General features: G+C 46.3%; 1 protein-coding gene across 1 annotated transcript; it reads right to left on the reverse strand.

Moving 5' to 3' along the window:
* Window positions 1-351: 351 nt before the first annotated feature.
* LOC138819731 (protein-lysine 6-oxidase) lies at window positions 352-10396 on the reverse strand. The gene is made up of 6 exons (XM_070011282.1): window positions 9624-10396; window positions 9409-9517; window positions 7843-7980; window positions 5565-5721; window positions 1195-1290; window positions 352-471 (listed from the first exon to the last, which is right to left on the reverse strand). The coding sequence occupies exons 1-6, from the start codon at window positions 10135-10137 to the stop codon at window positions 352-354; spliced, it is 1134 nt and encodes a 377-aa protein (XP_069867383.1). The 5' UTR covers window positions 10138-10396.
* Between the last annotated feature and the right edge of the window lie 14943 nt (window positions 10397-25339).

Genomic DNA, 25339 nt, shown 5'->3' on the forward strand with positions numbered 1-25339 from the left:
TTTTAAAATAGTTTTGTATCAAAAGGGGTAGGATGGAGTCAGGAGAGAAGGGTAGATGAATGAAGAATAGAGAACAGAAAAGCCGGGCACCAGTGGCTCACACCTGTAATCCTAGTCATTCAGGAGGCTGAGACCTGATGTGGTGGTTCAAAGCCTCTTATCACCAATTAATCACAGAAAAAAGCCAGAAGTGGTACTGTGGCTCCAGTGCTAGTAGTGCTAGCAAAAGGAGCCCAGGGACAGTGTCCAGGCCCAGAGTTCAAGCCCAGGACTGGCAAAAGAAAAAAAAAAAAAAGATTCACGTTGAGTAAAATGCCTGGCAACAAAGTAAGACTCTGGAAAGAAAATGACTCACGGTGAAATGGTGCAGCCTGAGGCGTAGGCATGGTGTCCTGTGTAGCGAATGTCGCAGCGGACGACGTTGTTACTGTAGTCGGATTCAGGCACCAAATAGCTGGGGTTGACACTGACCTAGACACCAACAGCCAGGCGTTAAGGACTTCATCATCATTAAATACTGCTTTTTATTTGTTTGTATTCCATAGCGCCACCCCAAGGAAACTGCTGACAAAGTATTTCACTAGACCAAGCAGGAAGTTTACGTTAATCAAGCTGACTCCATCCTGGAGACATCACACAAGGAAAATGAACAATTCCCCAAACGAATTCCTCCTTTCTTCTCTTTCTTCCTTCTTTTCTTTCTTTCTTGCTTGTTTCTCTCTCTCCCTCCTTCTCGCTCCTCCCTCCCTCCTCCCCGCCCTGCCTCCCTCCCTTCCCTTTTTTTTGTCTTGTGTGTACTCCAGTACTGAGGCTTAGACTCAGGGCCTCAGCTGTTGCTCCGCTTTTTCACTCAAAGCCAGCACTCTACCACTTGAGCCACGGCTCTACCTTTTTAGTGGCTAACTGAACATAAAAATCTCATGGACTTTCCTACTTACCTGGGCTAGGCTGGCTTTCAACTACAATCCTCAGATCTCAGCCTCCTGAGTCACTAGCATTACAGGCCTGAGCTTTCAGCACCGGGCCCTACAGATTTTTTTTTAATGAGAAATATTTCATTTATTTAATTTTCTTAGAAACTATCTGAAAGTAACGTATGCAAAGTTACTTCCAAGGCCAAAATGCTTTAAACATTTAAAATCCCAGGAGCAGGCCTGATTTACGTTTAAATAAACTACCTATTTTAAAGGTTACCTTTAGGATGTAGTTTCCGGGTTGCACATCTGTGATATCAATCCACTGGCAATCTATATCTGCTGCATAGGTATCATAGCAACCAGGGCTCAATCCCTAAAACAGATAACACAGAGCATACATAAGTGATCGCATGGGATAGTTCTGACTATGCTATATGATATGCTATTATTTGCTAAGTAAATTTTAAGTACCTACAAGAGTTTGACATAAAACTATACTTCTAGTCCATCTCTCTTAAGTAAACATTACTCAGCCTCACAGTTTCTCCAAGTAAAACAGATACAGGATTACAGTAAGTGTAGCTTACACACACCTCAGTTTTTAAAAGTGATTAGTAACCAGTGATACATGACTAAACAGACTCCCATCAAAATTCTAGAAAGATCATGGGCTGGGAAGGTGGCTCAGTGGTAGAGCGCTTGCCTTGCATGCATGAGGCCCTGGGTTCGATTCTTCAGCACCACATAAGCAAAAAGAAAAAAGCCGGAAGTGGCGCTGTGGCTCAAGTGGTAGTGTGCTAGCCTTGAGCTGAGCTGAGGGACAGCGTTGAGGCCCAGAGTTCAAGCCCCACAACCAACCAAAAAATAGATAAATAAAGGAATAAAGATCATTTAGTAATTGTCTGGTGGTTATCTGGAGATAAGAGTATGGACTTTCTGGCCCAGGCTGGCTTTGGACTCTATCCTCCGATCTCAGCCTCCCAAGTAGCTAGGATTGTGGGTGTAAGCCATCAATACCTGGCTTAAGTTATGCATTATAACAGTAGCATGTAGAAAAACAAAGACTATATCAACTAGAAATTATAGGCTTCCTAAGTCTATATTGTTATTTTTTAAGTAGCTTACATTAGTTTTAGAGAGGAGGATTTCAGTACTAAGTATTAGGTACCATAGTTTATTTTAAGCTTGTTATATAGAGAAATTTAATTCTCACCACTACATGAGGCAGGTGCCACCAGAGTCTCCAGCTTATACATAAGGAAATGGAGGCACACGAATGTCAAGGAACTCATTCAAGTATGTCACAATGAAACCCTCTTGCACAGCTAATGGATGATAGGAAATACTACTAACTTGTCACGAGTGTACAGCTAGTGAGCTCTCTTTTGGGTTTCTTTTCTTTTTTGACTGTACTAGAAATCAAATTCAGGCCCTTACTTTTGCTAGGCAGCCACTCTCCACATTAGCCACACGTGCAGTCCTTTATTGTGATGGTTGTTTTTGAGATAGTCCCTGCTTCCTCTTCACGGGCCTGAAACCAGTAATCACCTGACCCAGTCAGCAAAGGATCCCAGACTCGGAGGTCACGTCCTCATCCGCTGAGGTCGCTAGAGTCTGAGGTCACGTCTTCATCCGCTGAGGTCACTTCCTAAGCCACCCAGCCACGCCTCCCCTGCGCAGTGAGTGGTTCCCTTGGCTTCCACGTCGATGAGGTCCCGCCTCTCGCCTTGCCCATATAATGCCACTCACCACAGTCCCCTCCTCTTTTTCTCATCTTCTCTCTCCGCACACCTTCATCTTGCTTTCCCTCTCATAAACTCTTTTCTGCCTGAACCATGTGGCGGTCCCCTCTCGGTGTACCTTCCACTACTTGAGCTGGTTTTCAGTTTAAAGGCTTCACAGCAAAGAGTCTATGTTCTTAGCTACCAAACTGCATCTCATGTCATAATCATTGAAACACCATCTTCAGTGAAGGAGACAGAAATATGCCCAGGCTAGCAAATGCCACACCATTCACAGGCTAAGACAGTCACTTCAATAGTAAATGAATGTCTGCTACAGGCTGAGAAAAGAAAAGTACCAGAAAGATAAAGCCCATCCTCTCAAGACAGTTACAGCCTTGAGAATTTCCTCATTGAAGTCTGCTAGGGTATCTTTATTTTTAAGTTGCTCTTCATAAAAAGTTGTAATTGCTATATTTTTATTCTTATAGTGGTCTAGAATAAATTTAGAAAATAACATGCTGTAATAACTTAACTCCACAGTCATTTAATTTCAGCACTCAATAGTATCCACTTTATCACCCAAGTACAGGCCAAGTCATCTCTATACGCTTTGGTAATGCTGGCTGGACTGTAACTGGATTTGGAAAGAATAAGACAGAATTGGGCTGTCATGTCCTATGGACTGTGACTGCACAGATGGTCCAAACTGAAACCTACCACGGGACCACAGCCACAAGAGCGTATTCTACCGTGATTACCTGTTTCTGACCTTGGTCCATACATGCTATGGGATGAGCAGCAAATACATCATCAAGAACGTTCGGTCTGATCCCAGCACAAAATTCTGATTCTTGTGGGCCATGTGTTCTTGGTAAATTTTGGTTGCTGCTATTACTTCTGCTACTACTATACTTGCGAGATTGTAAATACTTAATTGGATGAGATGTCCACTGAAGCCAGGTTTAAATATGCTCCTTTCAAGTCTGTTTTTAAGTGCACAGAAATGAGCCAGAGGTTTGTGCCTATCACCACAGCTACTCAGGAGGCCGAGGTGGAAGGATCACCTGAGCTCGACCAGCCCAGGAAACATAATGAGGTCTTGTCCAAATAAGTAAATAAGAAGGAAATGGAAGAGGAGGAGAGAGGGGGAGGGAAAAAGAAAGGGGGGATAGGGGAGAAATAGAGGGAGGACAGGGAAGAAAGAGAAGAGAGAAAGAAGGAAGGGAGGAAGGAAGGAAGGAAAGGAGGAAGTGAGGGAGGGAGGGAAGGAGGGAGGGAGGAAGGAAGGAAGGAAGGAAGGAAGGAAGGAAGGAAGGAAGGAAGGAAGGAAGGAAGGAAGGACTAGGAGTAATCCACTGGCAGGATTCAAATATAAGTTTTGATTATTTGAACCGGACAATAAAAAGTAGAGTCACTAATGCTATAGTGTTATAAAGCAAGCAGACATTTCACAGATTCAAAGTCAAAATATAAAAACAGAACCTTAGCTCAGACTCAGTGAGTTATTCGGTTTTAACAAAACCTGTTTACTTCATGAAATGAATGAGGTAATGTAACAATAATTTCAGCATTACAAATGGACTATATAAATTTAAAGTCTAAGAGTTACATGAGTATAAATTTAAAGGAGGCATGCCTACTTTTATGACTGAATGCTTTTAAGCAGTGTTCTAATAAAACTAATCTAAGTCAACATTACTGGTTATTGACACTGACCTAACTTTTTAAAAAATGCTTATAATAGTTAAGCAGGGCATATGCAGAGGACAATTAACAAGAAAACTAGGGTAGGTAAAGAATCAAGTCCCACCAGGAAGAGAGCAAGTGGAATGCTAAAATCACATACCACCCAGATCAAATATTGCAGCCCAGAAAGAAATGTTCCGGATGTTTGTTTAAGCGTGGCGAGCAGACTGGAGGTCTGCCATCCTGTGGCTGTGGACCTCAGGGATCATGAAAGATAGGAACCCCGTGTAGGCCCACGTACCATGGGTGGATCGCCTCTCCTTTGACTTGAAGAGTAAGTACGGGCCCACACATGTCAGATTTAACCTTTCCTCCTCCCAACTGCTATTATGGTCTAAACTCAAGGAAAAAAAAATGGCCAGTAACATTTAGGTCACCAAGAGCTTCCTACCACAGCCTTGGAGTTGGCTTCCCGGGACGCCAGCTGTGGAGCCTCGTGCCCTGGACGGTGTGCACTCACTGCTCTTGGCCAACATCTGGGTGGGAGTAAAATTACAATATCCCTCTACAAATTAGGGTTTCAAATGGAAATAAAGATATGGCTTTGAACTGACACACATTTTCCAATTATGAGACACACAAACTGCTTGGCTCAGCACTATTTTTTAAAAAAACCCATCCAGTCGACATCTGACATCAATTACACTGTAGGCTTAAATATATGTGTGTAACAAAAAAAGAAACGTGTCCTGTTCTTCTTAATCAGAGACAAGGTTCACAGTGATTTTAAGAAACCATTTCCCCTCCTATTGCTAACTCCAACTGCTATTCTGATTCAAGTATGATAGGAAGAAAATGGAATGGTTTTGCGGGTGAGAAAACCAAGGTATGATGTCAACAGTTCCACACAGCCAATTAAAGAATACAGACTGAATGCAGATGTTGTAAAGTACCCACGAATTTCAGAGTGGATTTCTGCTTTTCCCGGTGGAATATAGCAGGGACCACACAGCCTTCTGTGATCAGGAACTACATGCCTAGCTGAAAACACTCAATATTTTGCATCATCGAGTTGTCATTTCCCAGTTCGTTTCCATCTTGACATATTAGCCTCAAAATGAGGAGATTTATTTAAAAAGAAAGAAAGACAGAAGAAAGAAAAGGAGGGAAGGAGGAAGGGAGGGAGGGGAAGAGTCTCTCAAAGCCTATGCATTCCTGAATTACAGTACTAATTTACCTGTGTGTGTGCGGTACATGCAAATCGCCTATGGTAACCATAGTCACAGGAGGTATCCTCAAGGCAGAAACTGGCTTTGTGGCCTTCAGCCACTCTCCTCTGTGTGTTGGCATCCAGCAGGTCGTAGTGGCTGAATTCATCCATGCTGTGATAGTGTCTAATATCCCATAGGATAAAGAGATTGTGGTGAGTTGCACATATAGAAAGCACAAGGATATTCCATTCTCGATCACCTTAAAATTGAACCCAAGACTGGGAGCTCACACCGGGCTTTTCCACTCATGGCTGATGTGGCACAACTGGAGCCACACCTCCACTTCCAGCTTTTTACTCACTAATTGTAGATAAGGGACTCATGATTTTGTCTACACAGGCTGACTCCTGGTCTGAGCAGGAGATGAGAGCTAGGATTATAGGCATGAGGCACCAGCACCTGGCTAAATTTATCTTCTTCAAGGGAGATTCAGCTTAGATTTTTTGCCCCTAGGGAAAGAAATGTTATCAAAATTGTGAGCTCTTAACTTTGCTTCTAGGCAAAAAGGATCTGCATGAGTATTTTTCTTCCCTTGGACATCCTGTTGAGCTGAATAAATGGTGCTGTGTCTGTGTGCAAGTAAAACTTGAGAGTTCTCTCCTCTGTCTCCCCCAGCTGCCACTTCTCATGCTTCATTCAAACAAAAGCAGCACCTTATTCTTGAAAGGGTCAATGAGCATTTTTTAAAAAATAAGAGTTCTCACACATTTATATTTTAATGCAAATACAAGAAAGTAGCAATGATGTATACATTACTAGCATTTAAATAGCATATGATATATCTTATCTGGAAATAAGATATTTCTTAGTCAGGTGCCAGTGGCTCATACCTGGCTACTCAGGAATCTGAGATCTGAGGATCACAACTTTGAAGTCAGCCTCAGAATACAAAGCCAAGAAATAATTATTTTCAATTAACTAGCAGAAAGCCAGAAATACAGGTTAGGGGGCAAGTGGTAGAGAGCATCAGCCTTGAGCAGAAAAGCCAAGCAAGAGCACAAGGCCCTGAGTTCAAGCCCTTACTGGCAACACACACACACACACACACACACACACACACACACACACACACACACACACACACACACACACACACACACACACACACACACACACACACACACACACCACACAAAGAAAGAAAGAAAAGAAAGTGAATCTCTCTTATCTGCATGAGTGTCTCATACCCCTTTTTCTCCTTTCATTCAATGGAAAGTGCTAGGCTATTCTTCTCCAATGAGAAAAATGAGAAAAGACAGACATTTAGGAACATTTAAGGCCATACATCAGGATTTCCAGATAATAAACACCTGGACAAGTTACAAGGCAAATAATAGCATTACTTGTGTAACTTAAACTTTAAATATTTTCAAATTGAAAATCATCACATTTAGAATAGATCAGGCAAGCACTCTAGGTTTGATATAGGCCTTTAAAAATATGGAAATGTACAAGGTCATGAAGTGTACCAGATACTATTCTTTGTGAAAAATGGCACACAGTCTTTATTAAATGCTATTTAATGAAAACTGTAGATGATCTTGGCTATAGTAGATATTTTGTGAAATTCTATCCATAGTAGATTAAATTTTACTGAAGTCAATTGTTGTGTCCTCTCCATAGCTTGAAAGAACTAAGTTTCTAATTCAAAAGACAATGAGGTCTCCTCTTTGTGACCTAGGTCTCTAATCTAATCTACACCATGGAGTGTATACTTCCACAGCTTAGTTGTGTGCACTGAGGATAGATAGATAGATAGATAGATAGATAGATAGATAGATAGATAGATAGATAGATATAGATAGATAGAGCCAGGGTTGGTGGCTCACACTTGTAATTCTAACTACTTAGGAGGTTAAGATCATAGCCAGATCAGGAAGAAAAAGTTTGGGGGACACCTATCTACAATTAACTAGAAAAAAAGCCAGAAGTGGAGCTGTGGCTCCAGTGGTAGAGTAGCAGCCTTGAGTGACAAAGTCAAGAGAGAGCCAAGCCCTGAGTTTAAGCTCCAGGACCAAAGCAAGGAAACAAATAAAAGAAGGAATATGACATATAAAAAGACAATGTGATTCAATAGTGGATAGATTATATTAAAAACTGATTCCTTTGATTGTGCCAAATTGAATAAAGTCTACATGCTGTGAATGGTGAATTCCTCTGTTGGGGTAAGAAATAAGCCTCATTGTCAGACAATGAATCCTGCGAGCTTATGAAAGATTGGCCTGTGGGCCGCTCAGGACTTACTGGTGACAACTGTGCCATTCCCAGGAGTATCTCGGGCGGCTGGGTAGGAAGTCAGATGTCCCTTGGTTTTTTACTCTTTGGGGAAATCTTAGCAGCACCCTGTGATCATAATCTCTCACGTCTCCCCTGTAGGCTGAGCTAGGGGTGGGGGAAAAGAAATATTTTTTTATTTTTAAAACTCAATCATCTTTAAATGGCTGTACAAAGAGGTTTGGACTCAACCCGTCAGTCCTGTGCACCTTGCATGGTCCTCTCCTCGGTCTGTCCCAGCGCCGCTGGTCCCCTCCGGGCCCACAGGCCCGCTTCCCACAGATGTGCACTGTATACTATGAATATATTCACCCACCCTCCCTCTCCCCTCTCATCTGCCCGCTCCCTCCTCCCTTTATCTCCTACTCCTAGCAGATAGGACCTGTTTCTGCTTCCTGGTGTTTTGTTGTTGTTGTTGTTGTTAACATGTTCATTATTCAAAGGGATTCACCTCAATCTGTCATAATTTAGTCAGTCTGGTCTTGCCTGTCAGTCTGTATGTGCACAACTTAGACCCAACTCCAGAATATCAATTAAAGACACACCTGTGAACACAACCCGTCCATGGCAATGTCCCCACCCCGCCCCCTTCCCATGCCACCCAGGCTATTGCCATCGTGAGGGGCTGGGTCCTAGAAGAGCCCTGGAGAAGTCAGCACTCAGTGAACATGCCAATCAATGAGCGCAGAAGCCTGTGGAACGCGAATGCAAAAACACGGTGAGATCCACACCAAAAACCTACACGCAAGCAGTAAACCGTCTCTAGAGTGAGTCCTGGTTGGACCCTGTGAATATCCGAGACAAGCAGAACCAATGCGCCCTAAGGGTGAAGAACTTCGAATTTAGCCAAACACTGATAAACTGGGAAATGCGCACGAGCAGACGCGGGTGGAGAGCTTCGCAGTTCACCATCTCCAGCTCCGAGTCCCTGCTGTGCTGATGTCGAATGGTGTGAGCGGTGCCAGGGCTCAGGATGGAGAATGGACTTCGTTTCTCTCTCGTTCCCCCTCCAGTCTGGCTGACGGCACGGGGCTCAGCGCTGAGCAGACGGGCAAAGGAGCCCGGCCCTGCCTGGCGCGACCCTGAGGCCTCCGGGCTGGGACAGGGCCTGGCTCCCTTCGCTGACTGCCACCCCCCCCCCGCGGGGTCCCATGGAGACGTCTCTGCCCCTCGGCGGGCCCCCGGGGCGCGGCTCGGGGGAACCCACTCCGAACGAGCCGGGGGTCTTGTCCTGGCTGAAGGAAGACACACCAAGGCGGCTGGCCGCGGCCAGGGCGCACGCTCGCCCCCCGCCCGCCCGCCCCGTCTGCGCGGCGGCTCCGGCTTCGTATTCGGGGCGGGGGGCGGGGGGAGACTCGGGCTCCGGGTCTGCGCAGGGCGGCGCCGGACCCCGATCTGCGCTGCCGTCGGGGGGGGGGGCTGTCTCCAGACGCGCGCGCCCTGGGGCCCCGGCCCGCGTCCCGGCCCCGTCTCCCCCCCAGGAGCGGGGCGGCCCGGGACCCCCACTCCCCCGCGCCCCGGCACCCCGCCCCGTACCTGGCCAGGCAGTTCTCCTCGGCGGCGCAGCGCAGGTTGTACATGGCCATCTTCTGCACGTACGTCGAGGCCTGGATGTAGTAGGGGTCGGGCACCAGGTCCGGGAGACCTGAGGACGGGAAGGACCGGCGGGCTCGGGCGCCGTCCCTGCCGGCCCCGGCCCCGGCCCCGGCCCCGGCCCCGCGCGGGGGAGGCCCGGCGCGCGCGCGGCTTACCGTACTGGAAGTAGCCGGTGCCGTAGCCCGGGCGGTGGCGGCTGCCGGGCCGCGGGCGCTCGTACGTGTCGTAGTAGTTGTAGTAGGGGTTGTCGTCCGAGTACTTGTACGGGTTGTACGGGTCGTCGCCCACCATGCGGTCCACGTGGCTGGGCGGCCGCGGGCTGCCGGCGGGCGGGCGCGGCTCCGCGGCGCCGCGGGCTCCGGAGGGCGCGCGGCCGGCCTGCAGCCCGGGGCGGGCGGCGGCGGGCGCGGCGGCGGCGGGCGCGGCGGCCGTGCGGTTGTCGCGCAGCAGCAGGACGGGCGTGCGCGGCGGCGGCGCGGCGGCGGCGCCCGGCTCCCGGCGGCGCTGCGGTCGGTACTGCGAGCCGAGGCTCAGCAGGCTGAACACCTGCCCGTTGTTCTCCCACCGGATCGTCTGGCGCCAGGCGCCCGGCGCGGCGGGCGGCGCGCAGCGGAGCAGCGGGCAGAGCTGCAGCGGCCCCAGCAGGAGCACCGTCCAGGCCCAGCGCATCGCGGCGGCCGACGCGCGGGCCTCCGTCGGGGCGGACGCGGCTGGGGCTGGGGGATCAGAGCCGGGCGCGGTCCCCTGCCCCCGGGCCGGGCCGCGGGGTGGACGGCCGCCCGCTGCCCACCGTCCCCGCGGCGCGCGCGCGGCCCTCGGGTGGCTCAGCCCCGGACGGCGCCCGGGGCCCGGGAGCGATCGGTCGCCGGAGGCCGGAGCAGCGAGTGGAAACCCGCGGGCGGGCGGCGGAGAGGCACGAGCCGTCCCGGGCCGGCGCCGTCCGAGCGCAGAATGCGACTGGAAACGTGCGCGGCGGCGGACAGCTCCCGGCGGGCCCCGCCCTCCCCGCGCCCTCCCCGCCCCGCGCCCCCCCGGCGCCCTCCCCGGCCCCCCCTCGGCGGGCCCCGCCCTCCCCGCACCCCCCCCCGCATCCTCCCCCCCCACCCCCGACACGTTGCACGGGAGGGCGCGGGAGGGCGGGACGGCGGCATCCCGAGCGCGGGGCGTAATCTGGGGCGAACATGCAGGAATTTCAAAGGAGTCAGACGGGGCGAGGCGGCCAGGCCGCGGCCGCGCCAAAGTACGCACGGGAAAAGTGCCATGAGGTCACCGGCCCGGGGCGGGACGGGACCGGGGAGGGGGCCGGGGAGGGGGGCGGGGGGACTGGGCGGGGGAGGGGGTGGGGACAGAGAGGGGGGACGGGGGCGAGAGAAGGGGAGAGGAGGGGGAACAAGAGGGGGGACAGGGAGGGGGCGGGGGAGGGAGACTGGGAGGGGAGGGGGAGCAAGAGGGGGGACAGGGGAGGACAGGGAGGAGGGACGGGGGGAGGGAAGACTGGGAGGGGAGGGAGACTGGGAGAGGAGGGGGAGCAAGAGTGGGCACGGGGGGGGGCGGGGAAGGGGGGAGGGGGACTAAGGCCCGGCCCCACAGGAGCCCACGGCCCGGGGCCCAGGCCTCGGGTCCCCATGGGTGCGCAGGGCCGGCGCGCTCGTGGGGCTGGGTGCGTGGAGGTACTGCTTCCCGGCAGTGCCGGCCTGATGACCGAGGGCGACTTCCCGGGAGGCAGGCTTCCTAGTGTGTCAGGGTTACACGCGTGTCCACACGGAAAGGAAAGAGGGAAACGAGGGAGGGAGGGAGGGGGGAAGAAAAGAAAGAACCGCTGGCCTGGTTTGTGCCCCGGGTGAAAGGGATTGCCTTTATCACAGGGTTCTCCAGGGAGCTGGCCGGAAGAGCTCACTGGAACAGTCAAGCAAATAGTGTGTCTGACTTTCCCCTTTTCTCATCTGCTTCTAACAGTCTTCATTGTTCAAGATTGAAATCCAGTATAAAGTAGGTGAGGGTGTTTGATTCGTCTTCCAGTCTAAACAAAGGAGTTGAAAAAGAACAGCCCTGGGGTTCAGCAGAGAGGGGGTGGGCGGAAGAGGGGAAGGATGAAGTGTTGTTGCTATTCACCTAGCACTGGCAGGAGAACCTCAGAGAAAAACTGTGATGAGCAGCTGGATTCAAAGGACTCCTCCGAGTTACAGTTTAAGGTCTTTTGTTGTTCGCATCATTGGGTAGTTTTAGGCCTACTGTAATATTCACCCCTTTGTTAGTATTTCCCTAGCTAATCCTCACATTTGGAGGTGCTGTGGACATGTTGCTTTGATGCCTTTATTTCTCTTCTCTTTCTATTGAGAACAAGTAAGCCTTCAGGAGCCCATGGCTCACTCCTAGCTTACTCAGGAGGCTGAGATCTGAGGATCAGGGTTCAAAGCCAGCCAGGGCAGGAAAGCCCGTGAAACTCTCATTGCCAATTAACTGGCAAAAATGCTGGAAGTGGAGTTGTGGCTCAAGTTGTACAGCAGTAGCCTTGAACTAAAACGTTCAGGGACAGTGTCAAGGCCTTATGTTCAAGCCCCAGGACACACATATACACACACACCCCAAAACCTAAACTGGTGGCTCATGACAATAATGATGTAATCCTAGCTACTCAAGAAGCAGAGATGTTGAGATCTGAGAATTGAAGTTTGAAGTCAGCCCTGAGTAGACATCATGAGAGTCTTATGTCTGAGTGGCCTTGAATGTAAAACTAAGGGAGAGTGCCCAGGCTTCGAATTCAAGCACCTGTGCCAGCTAAAAGAACAAGTGTATGTTGCTGGAAACAACTTCCCACCCATTAGCAAGGCAGGGTCTCCTGAGCACCAGACTTCCCACGCGGCCGTCCCGGGAGCCTTGTTTGACGAATGAACGCTTCCCGGAATGTGAATCGTGAGGAGAACACATGCTCACAAATATTTTTCCTCCTACAACTAGAGAAAGTGACCAGTCCAGCAGATGTCCCCGAGCTGTTCCAGGCCAGTACATTCCAAAACCTTGTTCTTCGGTTTTTCCTTCCGTTCTCCCAACGTTACTCCATTGTGGTTTAACCTAGTCACAGTCAATTTCTGTTGTTTGCCACCTCCAACCTTTGCGGGACACTGAGGGGATGGGGCTGCTTTTCCCAGCTAATCAAACTGCAGGACTGGAGTCCAGGGTGGTGAGTCTGCCTCTCTTTAAGTCAACTTAGATTTACACTGTCTGTGATCACACAGCATCCTTGGCACAAAGGGATATTACGAGGGAGCTTGCCAATGGGTTGACACATCGATTGCTTATACAATGAAGATCAAAACCCACGTGTCAACTCGCCAATGGGAAGTCAGCAGCCAATCCCTTTCAGAACAAGAGTCAGAGATGCCCAGAGCTGTTGTTTCCCACCCTGTCTGCAGTGCTGCAGATTCGCTGCTCAGTTTCTTCAGATGTACGGGGCAGCCGAAGATGACACAGGTGCATGTAACTTGAATGGACAGATGGAATGAGAGGAGGAACGGGAAGGAAAGAGTATAATTACCTCTCTTCTGGAAAAGGCTCTGCACACGCCCTTGAGCAGTTTATTCTTCGGGAAGCCAAAGCCCCAAACTGCTATTACTCAACCGCAGGTTTCTGAGGGGAGACTTGGCGAGTGAGGCCAAACTGCGGGAGTGGCTCAGCCACGGCAGCCCTCGGTAGGAGAGCAGAAGTTTTACACTGGATGTCAGGGAGAACGCTCTGGTTTCCAGTCCTGATGCTTTCATAAGCACAACCCCGTCTTTCTAGAGCTCAGGAGCTCTGTAGCATTGAACATTAACCCATCATTTCAGAGGCATTCTTCATAGTTTTTGCGATTATCCAAGTTATTTCTGTGATTTCAATTGATTCACCGTGTTTCACCACGTGTCTAGTAGTACTTAATTCCTTTACTTGAACTTTAAACCATTGGACACATTGTTTTCCATCAGGTGAAATTCTTATTTTCTTCTAAACACACACAGACAGATACATATGCTTGCACATGCACGCACACACACACACACACACACACACACACACACACACACACATTCACATATGTACACCGCTTAGGGGGAAACCTATAAGCCATCATCATACAGCCAAAGGAAAAGCTGAGTTCATTTTTTCCCTTTCGTTTCCTCTAAACTCTCTGGCTGAAGACCTACCCGGCTGGAAAGGAAACATGTGGCCGCCACATTGGGACAACAGAAAGTGCTGGCAACCCACAGGAGAGGTGCGTAGCCATTATTGTCTGCTCAGTGGCAAAACTACTACTAACACAATTAAAGGAACCAATTTCTTCCCAGTCAACCCTGAAATGAATCAAGATCAGAGTAGGTGTTTTTGAGATGCCCCAGCTATTTAATTTTGGTGAGATTCGCAGCTGATTCCACTTTGAATGACAAGGCCTCCTTTTGCCACAGATGAATCCACCTATCAGGAAGCTTTGGAGTTTTGTTGTTGTTGTTGTTGGTTTTGATTTTGAGCCAGGATCTTGCTCTGCACTCCCTGCCTGGCCTTCCATTCAGGATCTCTTGCTTCAGTCTCCCAAATAATGGGATTATGCCGGCTACACTCTAGGAGGTTTTGTTTGCATGCTTCCTTTCAGTACTGTGTCTACACTCACGACCTCATGCTTGCTAGACGGGCAATACTGTTTAATCTAGGTGCCAGTCTTTTCTATATTTATTTTTCAAATAGGGTCTTGTGTTTTGTACCCAGGGCTGGCTTTAGACAGAGATCCTCTTATTTCCTTCCACCTAGCTGAGATTACAGGTATGAATTCACCATACCCAACTTATGATTGACATGGGGTCTTGCTAACTTTTTTTTTTCCAGGCGTAAGGCTTGAACTCTGGGCTTGTGCACTGTCCCTGAGCTCTTCAGCTCAAGGCTAACACTCTACCACTTGAGCCACAGCGCCACTTCCTCTTGCTAACTTTTTGAAGAGGCTAACGTCCAAATATGATCCTCCTGAACTTTACCTCCATAGTGGCTGTGACTAATGTATGAGCCACCAGGCTCGGCTGCATGGAGTTTTAAACCATCATAGCAAATATAATAAAGGAAGTGGAAAGTCAGAGAACAGGGAAAATGATTAAGTAAGCAGGATGATATCCAACGCAAGGGGAACCAGTTGGGTTTTGAGTAAAGACATTGAACACATTCATAAAAGTAGTTCAAAAGAATAAGTGAAATAGAGATCAAATTTAAAAAACAACTTGGAGTAGAGTGGAGGAGAGGAATGAGTTAGCCTTGCCATTAGCTCTGTGTGTGTGTGTGTGTGTGTGTGTTGTGTCTGTATGTTGTGTGTGTGTATGTGTGTATGTGTGTGTGTGTGTTTCTGTTCCTCCCCTGCCCTCTCTCACAGCCCACCTCCAGGAATTCACCTAAATAGAAAAGGGGACAGTTGTTACACACTTGTCTGTGTGTCAAGACTGAGCTGAAAAGAAAATTTGTAAACAAACTGGGTAGAAGGATCCCAGAAATAACGAGTTTGAAGTATCCTGTTTCTGGTGACCTATTGCCTTGGCTATCTTAGGAATAGAAAATCAGAAGTAACTTCAGCAAATGGGAAAGCATTTTATTGCAGTGTCTTTGATGCATATTTACATGTAGTGAAGTACAGCATGAGTGGGGAGCTGATGTCTCATCCCTGCCTGTGCTCCTCACTACTCAGTGAACTGACACCTAGAAGATTGTGGTTTGACGCCAGCCTGGGCTGTCTCATGGAAAATGCGCGTGAGATTTCATTCTAGAATAACCAACAAAAAATGGCTGGGGAAGGGATTAAGTGGTAGAGCACCAGCCTAACAAAGCATCAGAAAAATGGACAATTTAATTGCTGTCACTTAATGATGCCTGTCTTCTCCCTAATTTCCATTTCTTGCCTTTTACTATGCTCCTGGCACACAAGGGCTTCAAGGTTTTATTCTTTGTATCCTCACAACAACTTTGTGAAGTGGTTTTAACACTTCCATTTTATGGATAAAAAGCTTGTAATAGTCTTTCTCTCTCTATCTGTGTGGATTAAGCATTATTTTAGTAATAAAGTGACACAATGGAATGGGTACCAGTAACTCACACCTGTAATCCTAGCTACTCACACCTGTAATTCTAGCTACTCAGGAGGCTGAGATCTGGGAACTGCAGTTCGAAGCCAGCCTAGGCTAGAAAGTCTGTGGAACTTCTTATCTCCAACTAATCAGCAAAAAGTTAGAAGTTAAACTGTGTCTCGAGTGGTAGAGCACTAGTCTTGAGCACAAAAGCTCAGGGAAAGCGCCCAGGCCCAGGACTGGCATCCCTATCCCCCACAAAGTGGCACCACTGGATCTTAAACCAAGTTCTATGCTGGAATAAAATACCACAGTAAACTCTCAGCATATGCAATAGAAAGATGACGTGTTATTTTTTCATTTTTTTTTAATTGTCGGGAGAAGTCAACTATGTGATTTACTACAGGTTGCAATCCTGACCAGGCCAATTAGGTGATTGTAAACTAGCAGAAAAGGTTCCCCTTGTGCATTTAATCTGTGAATAAATGGCTCCGGGATAAAGATGACATGCATACTAGCTGGGAAGATGACAGATAGGAAAAGGAGCATGAGCGATTGAGACAGTGCTTGGATAGCTACTATTTATAGCAGTGAGCTCTTGGATTTCTATGGCAAAAAGGAATATAATACGGAGTTTTGTGAGGGTGAAGTATTTGGAAGTATACAGCATGGAATCTAGCTTATATGAGGCACTTTGTAGGTGGTCATGATTACTTTTTCTTTGGCTGTTGTAATACCAATGTAGACAAAGACCATTTGTATACAGGCCATGAGAAAGGGTTTTCTATAAACAGAAAAAAGGGCTTTCTTTCTTTTGTAAAGTATCTGTTTTGTTACTTTGGTCAGGCAGAGCATTTAAAAATAAACAGTAACTTAAAAAATAACACAAAATGCACAATTTTCAAGTGCGCAGCTTCATAAATTTTAACAAATACATTTACCATTGTACCAATACTATAATCCAGACATTTCCACAATTCCACAAACTTGCCTTCAGCAATTCTTCCTCTGAATTTCTTTTTCCTAGGTTAGTTTTCTCTACTGGAGGACCTCATATAAATTAGAATTATATACCAGATCCAGTTTTGTGTCTGTTCTTTGGGATGTCTGTAAAATTCATCTGTGTCATTTCTCAGTCAGTGGTTCATTTGTTTTCCTTTCTGAGTAGTTTTCCATGCTGTGAGCATACAATAATATTCAACTGTTCATTTGTTCCTTTGCTTATTTGTTTCATCCCAAGATTGATGCTATTATGAATAAGGCTACTTTGAACATTTGTCTTTAAAATATTTCGTATGTAAGCATTCATTCCTTTTTGGTAAATGCTCAAGGTGAAGTCCTTACATGTTTAGTTTTGTTAAAAAAAACCCTCCTAAATCTTTTTATAAGTACGTATATAATTTCACAGTTACACTCACTGTGTATACAATTCAGTTCCACTCTTGGCCACTTCCCACCCTTATCTTTTCTTTCTCTTTTAAATGTCCAGCCATTATGTATGAAGTGGTTTCACATTGTCATATTCATTTGGTGCAAATTAATAAGTTATAATTTAGTGGCTACAGTATATGCAGTTGAGTGTGTGTGCCAGTACCAGAGCTTGAACTCAGGACCTTGTAACTCTTGCTTGACTTGCTTGCCCATAGCTGGTGCTCTACTTACTCTCTCATACTTCTTCTAGTCTAGCATTTTGCTAGTTAATTGGAGATGGAGTCTTTCAGACTTTTCTGCCTGGGCTGGCTTTGAACTGTGTTCCTTTGGATTTCACGTTTTTGGATAGCTAGGATTATAGGTGTAAGCCCCTATCACCTGGCTTGTGTATTTTTTCATGTGCTCTTCTATATGTGCTACAGAGTTGTGAACTATCTGTCCATTTTTTTTACTAATTTGAATTTCTTTGTATTTTCACTGAATTATAAATGTTTTCTTAATACAATCTGCTTAAAAGACTGACATGAGACATATATACATCAAATACAATGCTCCCATCTTTGGGCTTTTAGGATTATCCCTTCCTTCCTTCCTTCCTTCCTTCCTTCCTTCCTTCCTTCCTTCCTCTTTCCCTCCCTCCCTTTCTCTCTCTCTCTTTCTTTTCTCTGTGTATGTGTGTGTGTGTGCACACGTGTATGTCCACATGCATGCACATACGTGCACTGGTTCTGGGGCTTAAACTCAGGGTCAGGGCACTGTTTTGACCTTTTATGCTCAAAGCTACATTCTACTACTTGAGACACAGCTCTGCTGTTTACTTTTTTGCTGGTTAATTGGAGATAAGAGTCTCCCAGACTTTACTGCCTTGGCTGGCTTTGAACTGTCTCAGCCACCTGAGTAGCCTTATAATTTTAGCATCATTGCTTTTCCTTTTTTTTTTCTTTTTGCCAATCGTGAGGCTTGAACTCAGGGCCTGGGAGCTGTCTCTGAGCTGTTTTGCACAAAGCTAGCTCTCTACCACTTGAGCCACACCTCAACTTCTGACTTATTTTTGTAGTTAATTGAAGATAAGAGTCTCATGGGCTTTCCTGCCTAGGCCAGCTTCAAACCACGACTCTCAGATCTCAACATTTGGAGTAGCTAGGATGATAGGCATTAGTCACCAGCACCTGGTACCATTGAATTAAAACAAATAATATTGGGGCTGGGAAGTTGGCTCAGTGGTAGAGTGCTTGCCTCACATGCATGAGGCCCTGGATTCGATTCCTCAGCACCACATAAGCAGAAAAAAACAGAAGTGGCGCTGTGGCTCAAGTGGTAGAGCTCTAGCCTTGAGCTGAAGAGCTGAGCAACAGCGCCCAGGCCCAAAGTTCAGGTCCCATGACCGGCCAAAAAAATAAAATAATTTTATTATAATAACGGTAACAATGACAGCAGCAACACAAATTAATAAATACCAAGACTTTGCCCATGCCAACAGGAGTTCTTGTTTACTAAATACTGAAAACCACTCCAGGAAGTAGAGCAGATCATTCCGGAAGTAGCCTGTGGCATGGCATAATCTTTGCAGAGGTCACCCTTGTCCTCAGCCTCCTGGGGTGAAGGTGAGAGGTATCATGCCCGCCCTCTCAGAAGCCATGCACAACTCCAACCTCTGACCCAGTGCACGTCATAAGCCCGATCTCTGGCTTTGTGTTCCCTCCTTGTCTCCTCTCCTCTGCTCTTAGTTGAGTATCTTCATCTCTAACCATCATAGCTGGGTAGTTTCTGTCATTTGAAAACCATTGACTTGACTTTGGTAAAATGGAAGAGCAGATTCACCCTCCAGGTGAGCTCCAGTAGAGGTAGATAAGAACATTTTCTTTTTCTTTTCTTTTTTTTTGGGGGGGGGTGGTCCGGTCGTGGGGCCTGAACTCTTCCCTCAGCTCTTCAGCTCAAGGCTAGCGCTCTACCACTTGAGCCACAGCGCCACTTCCGGCTTTTTTCTTTTTGCTTATGTGGTGCTGAGGAATTGAACCCAGGGCTTCATGCATGCAAGGCAAGTGCTCTACCACTGAGCCACCTTCCAAGCTCCAGGAACATTTTCACATCTGGCATTCTCCCCAGATCTAAAGAGAGCAGACTCTCGCAGAACACAACTGTGTTCATCGAAGCTTTATTCACCAGAGGTAAGATTTAGAACCAACATAGATGCCCCTCAGTCAATGAATGGATCAAGAAAATGTCACACACACACACACACACACACACACGAATTCTATGCTTCCACCAGAAAGAATGACACCACCCATTTATAAGGAAATGGAAAGACTTGGAAAACATCATATTAAATTAAATAAGACAGATCCAAAGAAATATAGTTCTCATGGTTTCCTTCATCTGCAATAATTAGTATATGTCTAAGATAATCCTAGAAGATGAGCAGAATAGCTAAATAGCTATGTACATATGACCAGATAAGATGACACTAAGGGAAATGAAACCCAAGACATGGACACAAGAGGTTTTTCTTTGTTGTTGTTATTTTTAATGCTCTATATGATTTCTTGCTTCTTTTGTATTTTTTCCTCTATATTTTATCCTGTTTTCACTATATTTGATTTTGGTTCCCTGGGTATTGTATATACATTTATCTGAACTAGGGAAGGGAAGGGGAAAAACAAAATGGTGAGACAAAGGACAAAGGGGAAACCAATGCAACAGCGATACTCACAAGGCAATATGTTGGGAATGATCTGTACAACTGGGGGGACTAGGGGGAGGGAAGTTGGGAGAAAAATGAGGGAGCGGGTAACAAATTGGACAGGAAAGGTACTCACTACCTTATTTATGGAACTGTAACCCCTCTGCACATCACCTTGACAATTAAAAAAAGATAAAAAGAAACTACCCAAATATTGCATTTTTAAATGGTGTCTTTTGAAGAACCTTTTAATAACATCTAGCTTGTTGATTTACTTTCTCTTATGGTTAGTGTGTTTTAAACCTTAAGAAATTTCACTTTAGCTGAAAGACACAAAGGTTGGCTCCCATGTCTGTCTTCTAGGTGCTTTCTTATCTTAACTCTGTCTTTAGAGCTGTGTTCCATTTTGAAACTCTTCTGTTCATGACAGGAGGTAGGAGAGAGGGTCACATTTTTCCTGCATGGATATCTGGTTGATTCAACACTATGTATTGAAAAGGTTACTCTTTCCCTAGGGTGCTCCTTTGCACCTTGGTCTAAAATAAATTTACTTTATATGTGCAGGAAGCCAAAACAATAGTTTTATATATGAAAGAATTCTTCACATGCTCCTAGAAAAAAGAAATAATTTTAAAATAAAGTGTTATAAAATAACCATATATATACAAGTATGTAAATATACATGTATTCTAAAAAATATAAAAGACCAGAAATTTTTTTCATTGTTCTCTGTCTTTGTAGCTTTAACTCCTGAAACTGGACCTTCATCCTTAGATCACTCCACGCATTACTCCATCCTCTACTCACCACATCTCCAACTGTGGCCCATAACAGACGTTTATATTTATAGGTCATTTCCACTTTTCCTGATCTCCATTCCAACTCCCCTTCTCCAGTTACAAACCGTATGTCTCCAGTCATGGCCTCCTACTAGCCCCCATATCCATTCACGCCCACCACTCAGACATTCCACAAAGGGCCGCTTTAACCCCAAGACCAGGTCAGCGTCTCTTTCACACATACTGAGGGCACGGCAGTGCTTTGCCAACTGGCTCATATGCAGTTATTAGCTCGATGCCTGTCTCCCCAATTGAATGTGGCCTCCAGGAGTCTACAAACTGCATTAGTAATATGTTCACCCACACTGTTTCTATCCACCCGTAGGCATTACAACTTCCTTTACATATTGTGTGTGTGGATTAAGTACAATACTACTTTTAACACATGTTAATAAGCGCTAATCATAAAAAAGTATTTGTTCCCACCCTGCTGGGTTTCTACAAGCATGTGTTCTGCTGTAAGGATCCGTGTGCCAAATGAATAGTCACGTCGGCTGTCTCAGCCTGGGATCCTGATTTGGGAGAGAAACAGGCCTAATTGAACCAGAATGGCAGAGTGTCTGAGCCAGTGAGGTCTCAAGCTGAGCACTGGAGGCTTCGTCTTGTTGAAATGACAGGGCCTTGGCAGCAATGAACGTGAACTCTTGCCCAATGGTTGACCACACCAAGCTGGCTTTCCTCAGGTCTCACATTCCATGTGCCAAATCACATGCTCCACAAGTTAGAGAAGGTAAGAGTTCTATACTACATAAATAGCTTAAGGGTTATACCACTTAAATTTCATTTGCAACTGAGTTAACTTTTTAAACTGAGTAGTGTTTCACACCTCTTTAGGACCCGAGGTACTGTGTGAATTGCGTTAAGAATTGTGGTTGGGTATACCAAACTATATGGTGATTGTGAGCACCATGCGTCTTGATCAGTGTCACCCCTTTTATTCTTCTCCCCAATTCATGCAGAACTCCTAAACTTGCTGTGGCTCTTCTGCGAGATAGCAGAGCCTAGAAAACAGGGACACCTGCAATCCAAATGGTGATATTTTCATATGTCAGGTGCTAAGTGATCACTTAGTGATCTTTCAAGCTAACCTCAGAGGAAATCCACAAATGACTACAGCAGACCTTGTTTATGTTCACAGTTGTGCACACAGTCACATAGGCTTCACTTTTTTTTTTTTTAGGTCAGTTGTGGGGCATGAACTCTGGGCCTGGGCGCTGTCCCTGCGCTCTTTCAGCTCAATGCTAGTGCTCTACCGCTCGAGCCACAGCATCTCTTCCGGTTTTCTAGTGGTTTTATTGGAGATAAGAGTCTCATGAACTTTCCTGCCCGGGCTGGCTTTGAACTGTGATCCTCAGATCTCAGCCTCCGGAGTAGCTAGGATTATAGGCATGAGCCACTGGCTCCTAGCTAAGGCTTCATTTTCTAAGTGTACTTGTTGTATGGGAATTCAGTCATTAGAAACAGAGAAGCTTCATTTTGAGAGGTTGACTTGGGAGTCTTTATTGGAGAGCTGGTGACTGCAGGTGGACTCCTGTCCCAAAGACCTGCAGCCCAGAATGGAGCTTGAACACATCTTTTGAAGACAAAAACCACGTTTAGGGAGGAAATCCAAATCTAAAGAAGCAGACCTTATAGGGAAATTCACAGGTACAAGCAAAACTTTCCCTCTAAGGAAGTAGCTAAGGGTTCATCTAAACGCTCCATGTAGGAGGAATACTCCTCAAACTCTCCATATAAGCAGATTCTCAGAGGCCAGAGAATTCAACCAGAGGCAAACGTTTTTTTCTAGAGTTCTCATGTGGCTACACAGCAGGACACCTGCACTTGCATGAATGGCTGATCTCACCTCTAGGTTTTTCAGAGCTGGGTGGAAAGCTCCTGCCACCCAGCAAGGCTCCAGGATGAGAGAACAAGGCCGCCGTGCTACTTACAGCCAGTATTCTTACTTCAACCTCATTAAAAGATGAAAAAGAAAATCCCCCCAGTGCGCTATAAGGACAAGGAATAAACCGAAAATGACTGTTGTGTTTATTGACATTTTTATCATCCTATAACTCTTCACTAATAATGTCAGGAAGCAAGTGATTGGCGAAGGTGACCTTGAAACCATTCATTTCTATATCAGTAGTAGCCTATAACATTAATTACTTTGGGACACACACACTCTATCCTGGCGACATGAAGGGGACTTTAAATAAAGCACTGCTACACTATCTTATGCTATGTTTCAGCATCCTTTTTCAGAAAGGCATATTTTAGATGATGACACCATAACTTGATTTCTGAGGGCAGGCCGTACCTAAAGAGACTTTATTTTTTAAAGAAGACTGTTGCATGTTGCACATGAGCTCTTTTGATATTTTTCTTGGAGACTGTGCTTTCTGACTACTGCCTTACTAGTGGGGTAATGTTCCATTGTTTATTGAATTGACATCCTGGTGGTTTCGTCTGGAGCTCAAGTTCTCTTAAGATGACATGTTGTAGATTTTGAGATTTGGGGGCCAGGCGCTTGGACTTGAACTCAGAGCCTCGAGCTTGTTATGATGGTGCGATACTGCCAAGTCACATAGACAGCCCTATTTTTCACAGTTATTTTTAAGATAGAGTCTCACTTCCTGCCCGTGGGTATGCCTGAGCCCACAATCTACCTCCCTTCCAAGTAAAGACTAGGTCTAAGCAAGCCACCTTGTTCTCACAGCCATCCTGGGGCCTAGGCAGGAGAAGGAGGGCTCTCCCAACTCCAAGGCCTGGAGGTGAGACCAGCCATCCTTTGAACTACAGATGCGCCGTGTTGTTTGGCCTCAGAAAGGATAGACTAATGCATCCTGCTGCTTACCCCAGGGAAGCCCTGCTCCTGGTGCCTCAGTTTTCACTGAGGCTTTGTCACCAGCCACGCATGTGGTGTTTGTCTTTAAAAGCCTGATATAATCTCTGCTTTGGGAGGCTGGTCTTGGAGACAGTCGTCCACCAGGCAGATGCTGGCCCTCCAACAAAGACTCCCAATTTAACCTCTCAACATGTGGCTTCTCTGTTTTCTCATGACTGGATTTACATCTGGGATACCTTACCATACTTTGGGCTTGCCAGCATCTCTGGGATTATAGCTGTGCACAACCGCAACCAGTTTCCCTTCATGGAGACAGTCTGATGAACCTTTTCCTGTGAAGGTTGTCCTGGTACCTCGATCTACTCAGCCTCAGTCCTCTATGTAGGTTGTGGCAGCAGGCACTTGCCATTATACTTCAATCTGGGTTGGGGTGGGAGGGGTTGTCTCTAGAACTTCCCAGTCTCAGCTGGCCTCAAATCTCTGTCCTTCTATTTTCAGCCTCTTGGGTAGCTAGGATTACAAGTGTGATTCTCCAATGCTCCACTCGCATTTTGGTCTTAAAATAATCTCTACAACTAAATAGAACTCAGTGGATTATTGTCAAAATGGTTTTGAGGGAGGAAAGGGTCCAAACACATTTTTTGGACTAATACCCATGGCTTTAGAATTAACACCAACACTTGTAAGTTTTGAGAAGAGAACATGTATTCGCAGACCAGGGTTTATCAGCATTGTATAAAGCTAAAAGTTCTCTAGTGATATTGAATTGTGACCTTGAGTTCTCTCTTCTTAGAACTCTTGATTTCTTGAATTTTTCAAAGCGATGTCTTGTCATAATCCTGGGGCAGGAGGAAGGCCATGATAGGTTGTTTACACTTGCTTTTACAAATTTAAGATCTCTGCTCCTTTTTCACAATCTTCATGTCCCCAAAACATGGCTTCCCCTGGGAGACCGGAGATCAACGCTTTTTTGGATTTACTGGTTCAGGCTAGTGGTGACTAGGAATTTCAAAGGAGCCACACAGACAGTGTAGGAAGGCACCCAAGAAATGGAATGCTAGTATGGCTAGTGAATGACTTAGCACTACGTTAGTAGACCTCCTTGAAGACAAAAACAAAAAAAAGTTCCCTGTAGGTTTAGTGGAGTCAAAACCACAAGATAGTTTCCTTTGCATAGTTGACTTCCTTGGATTCTAGAATAAAGACTTCTTTGGAATGTCTATGTGGCAATCTTAACTGGGAGTGGGCAAAAGCTTAGCTTCCACCTTCCTACAGAAAACCACTACCATGAGTCACCCTCTAGGGGGCAGTAGCGTGACTCAGGCTCAGAATTACCTGGACCAAGTTCCTGATCATAAGAAACGATTAAGCAATCTTAGGCCTGAGAAAACCTTAAGTAGCCTTGCCCGTTTTATAGCATTCCAGAATCTTCATGAGTTCTGGAGGATAACCAAGGTGGACAGGAGATAGATAGCTGTCCTGTGGGAGTGAAATGGAGGTCAGCCCCCAGAACTGGGAAGACTTGAAGAATAAATCATGAGGCCAGGGTAACCCAGACTGTTGGAACGGGCTTCCAGGGGCCTGTGTTAAATAAGCCCCTATATTTGATTCCCATAGAAATTTTTAGCTGCTTAATAATGTTTTGTAGTATCCAGGATGAGTGGAAAAATTATCTAGGCCACTGCTGAGTCCCCAAACCATCAATGACTGGGCTTGTGCAATACTGTCTGTGCTGGGTTGGTGTATCTGCTCACACAATAGAGAGAACTGGGTGAAATTACTCTTTTGTTTTCCTGCTGTGAAATGGGATCCAGTGGGTGGAATTAGAGTGTATTGTACAGGAATTCTGCCGTCTTGGTTTTCTGAGCCACTCGGGCATAGGCAAAGTGCCCTTTCCAGGCCTCTGGTGGGAAATCTACTTGGCTCAGGTGAAGAAGAAAAGAAAAGTTGGCATGCGATGAGTGGGGGATGTGTTGTCAACACGTAAGACCAACTAAAATCAGAACACATGGTAGACCAG

The sequence above is a fragment of the Dipodomys merriami genome, unplaced genomic scaffold, assembly GCF_024711535.1.
Source record: "Dipodomys merriami isolate MVZ:Mamm:240054 unplaced genomic scaffold, mDipMer1.0.p SCAF_81, whole genome shotgun sequence".
NCBI lineage: Eukaryota > Metazoa > Chordata > Mammalia > Rodentia > Heteromyidae > Dipodomys > Dipodomys merriami.

Bases quoted from the DNA above. Each gene is read 5' to 3' on its own strand.
- LOC138819731 (XM_070011282.1), bottom strand. From the start codon at position 10,137: ATGCGCTGGGCCTGGACGGTGCTCCTGCTGGGGCCGCTGCAGCTCTGC. The intron at 9,518-9,623 runs GTAAGCCGCGCG...TCCCGTCCTCAG, and splicing joins CACCGGCTACTTCCAGTACG to GTCTCCCGGACCTGGTGCCC. The intron at 7,981-9,408 runs GTACGGGGCGGG...CCCCACCCCTAG, and splicing joins GAGGAGAACTGCCTGGCCAG to CTCAGCCTACAGGGGAGACG.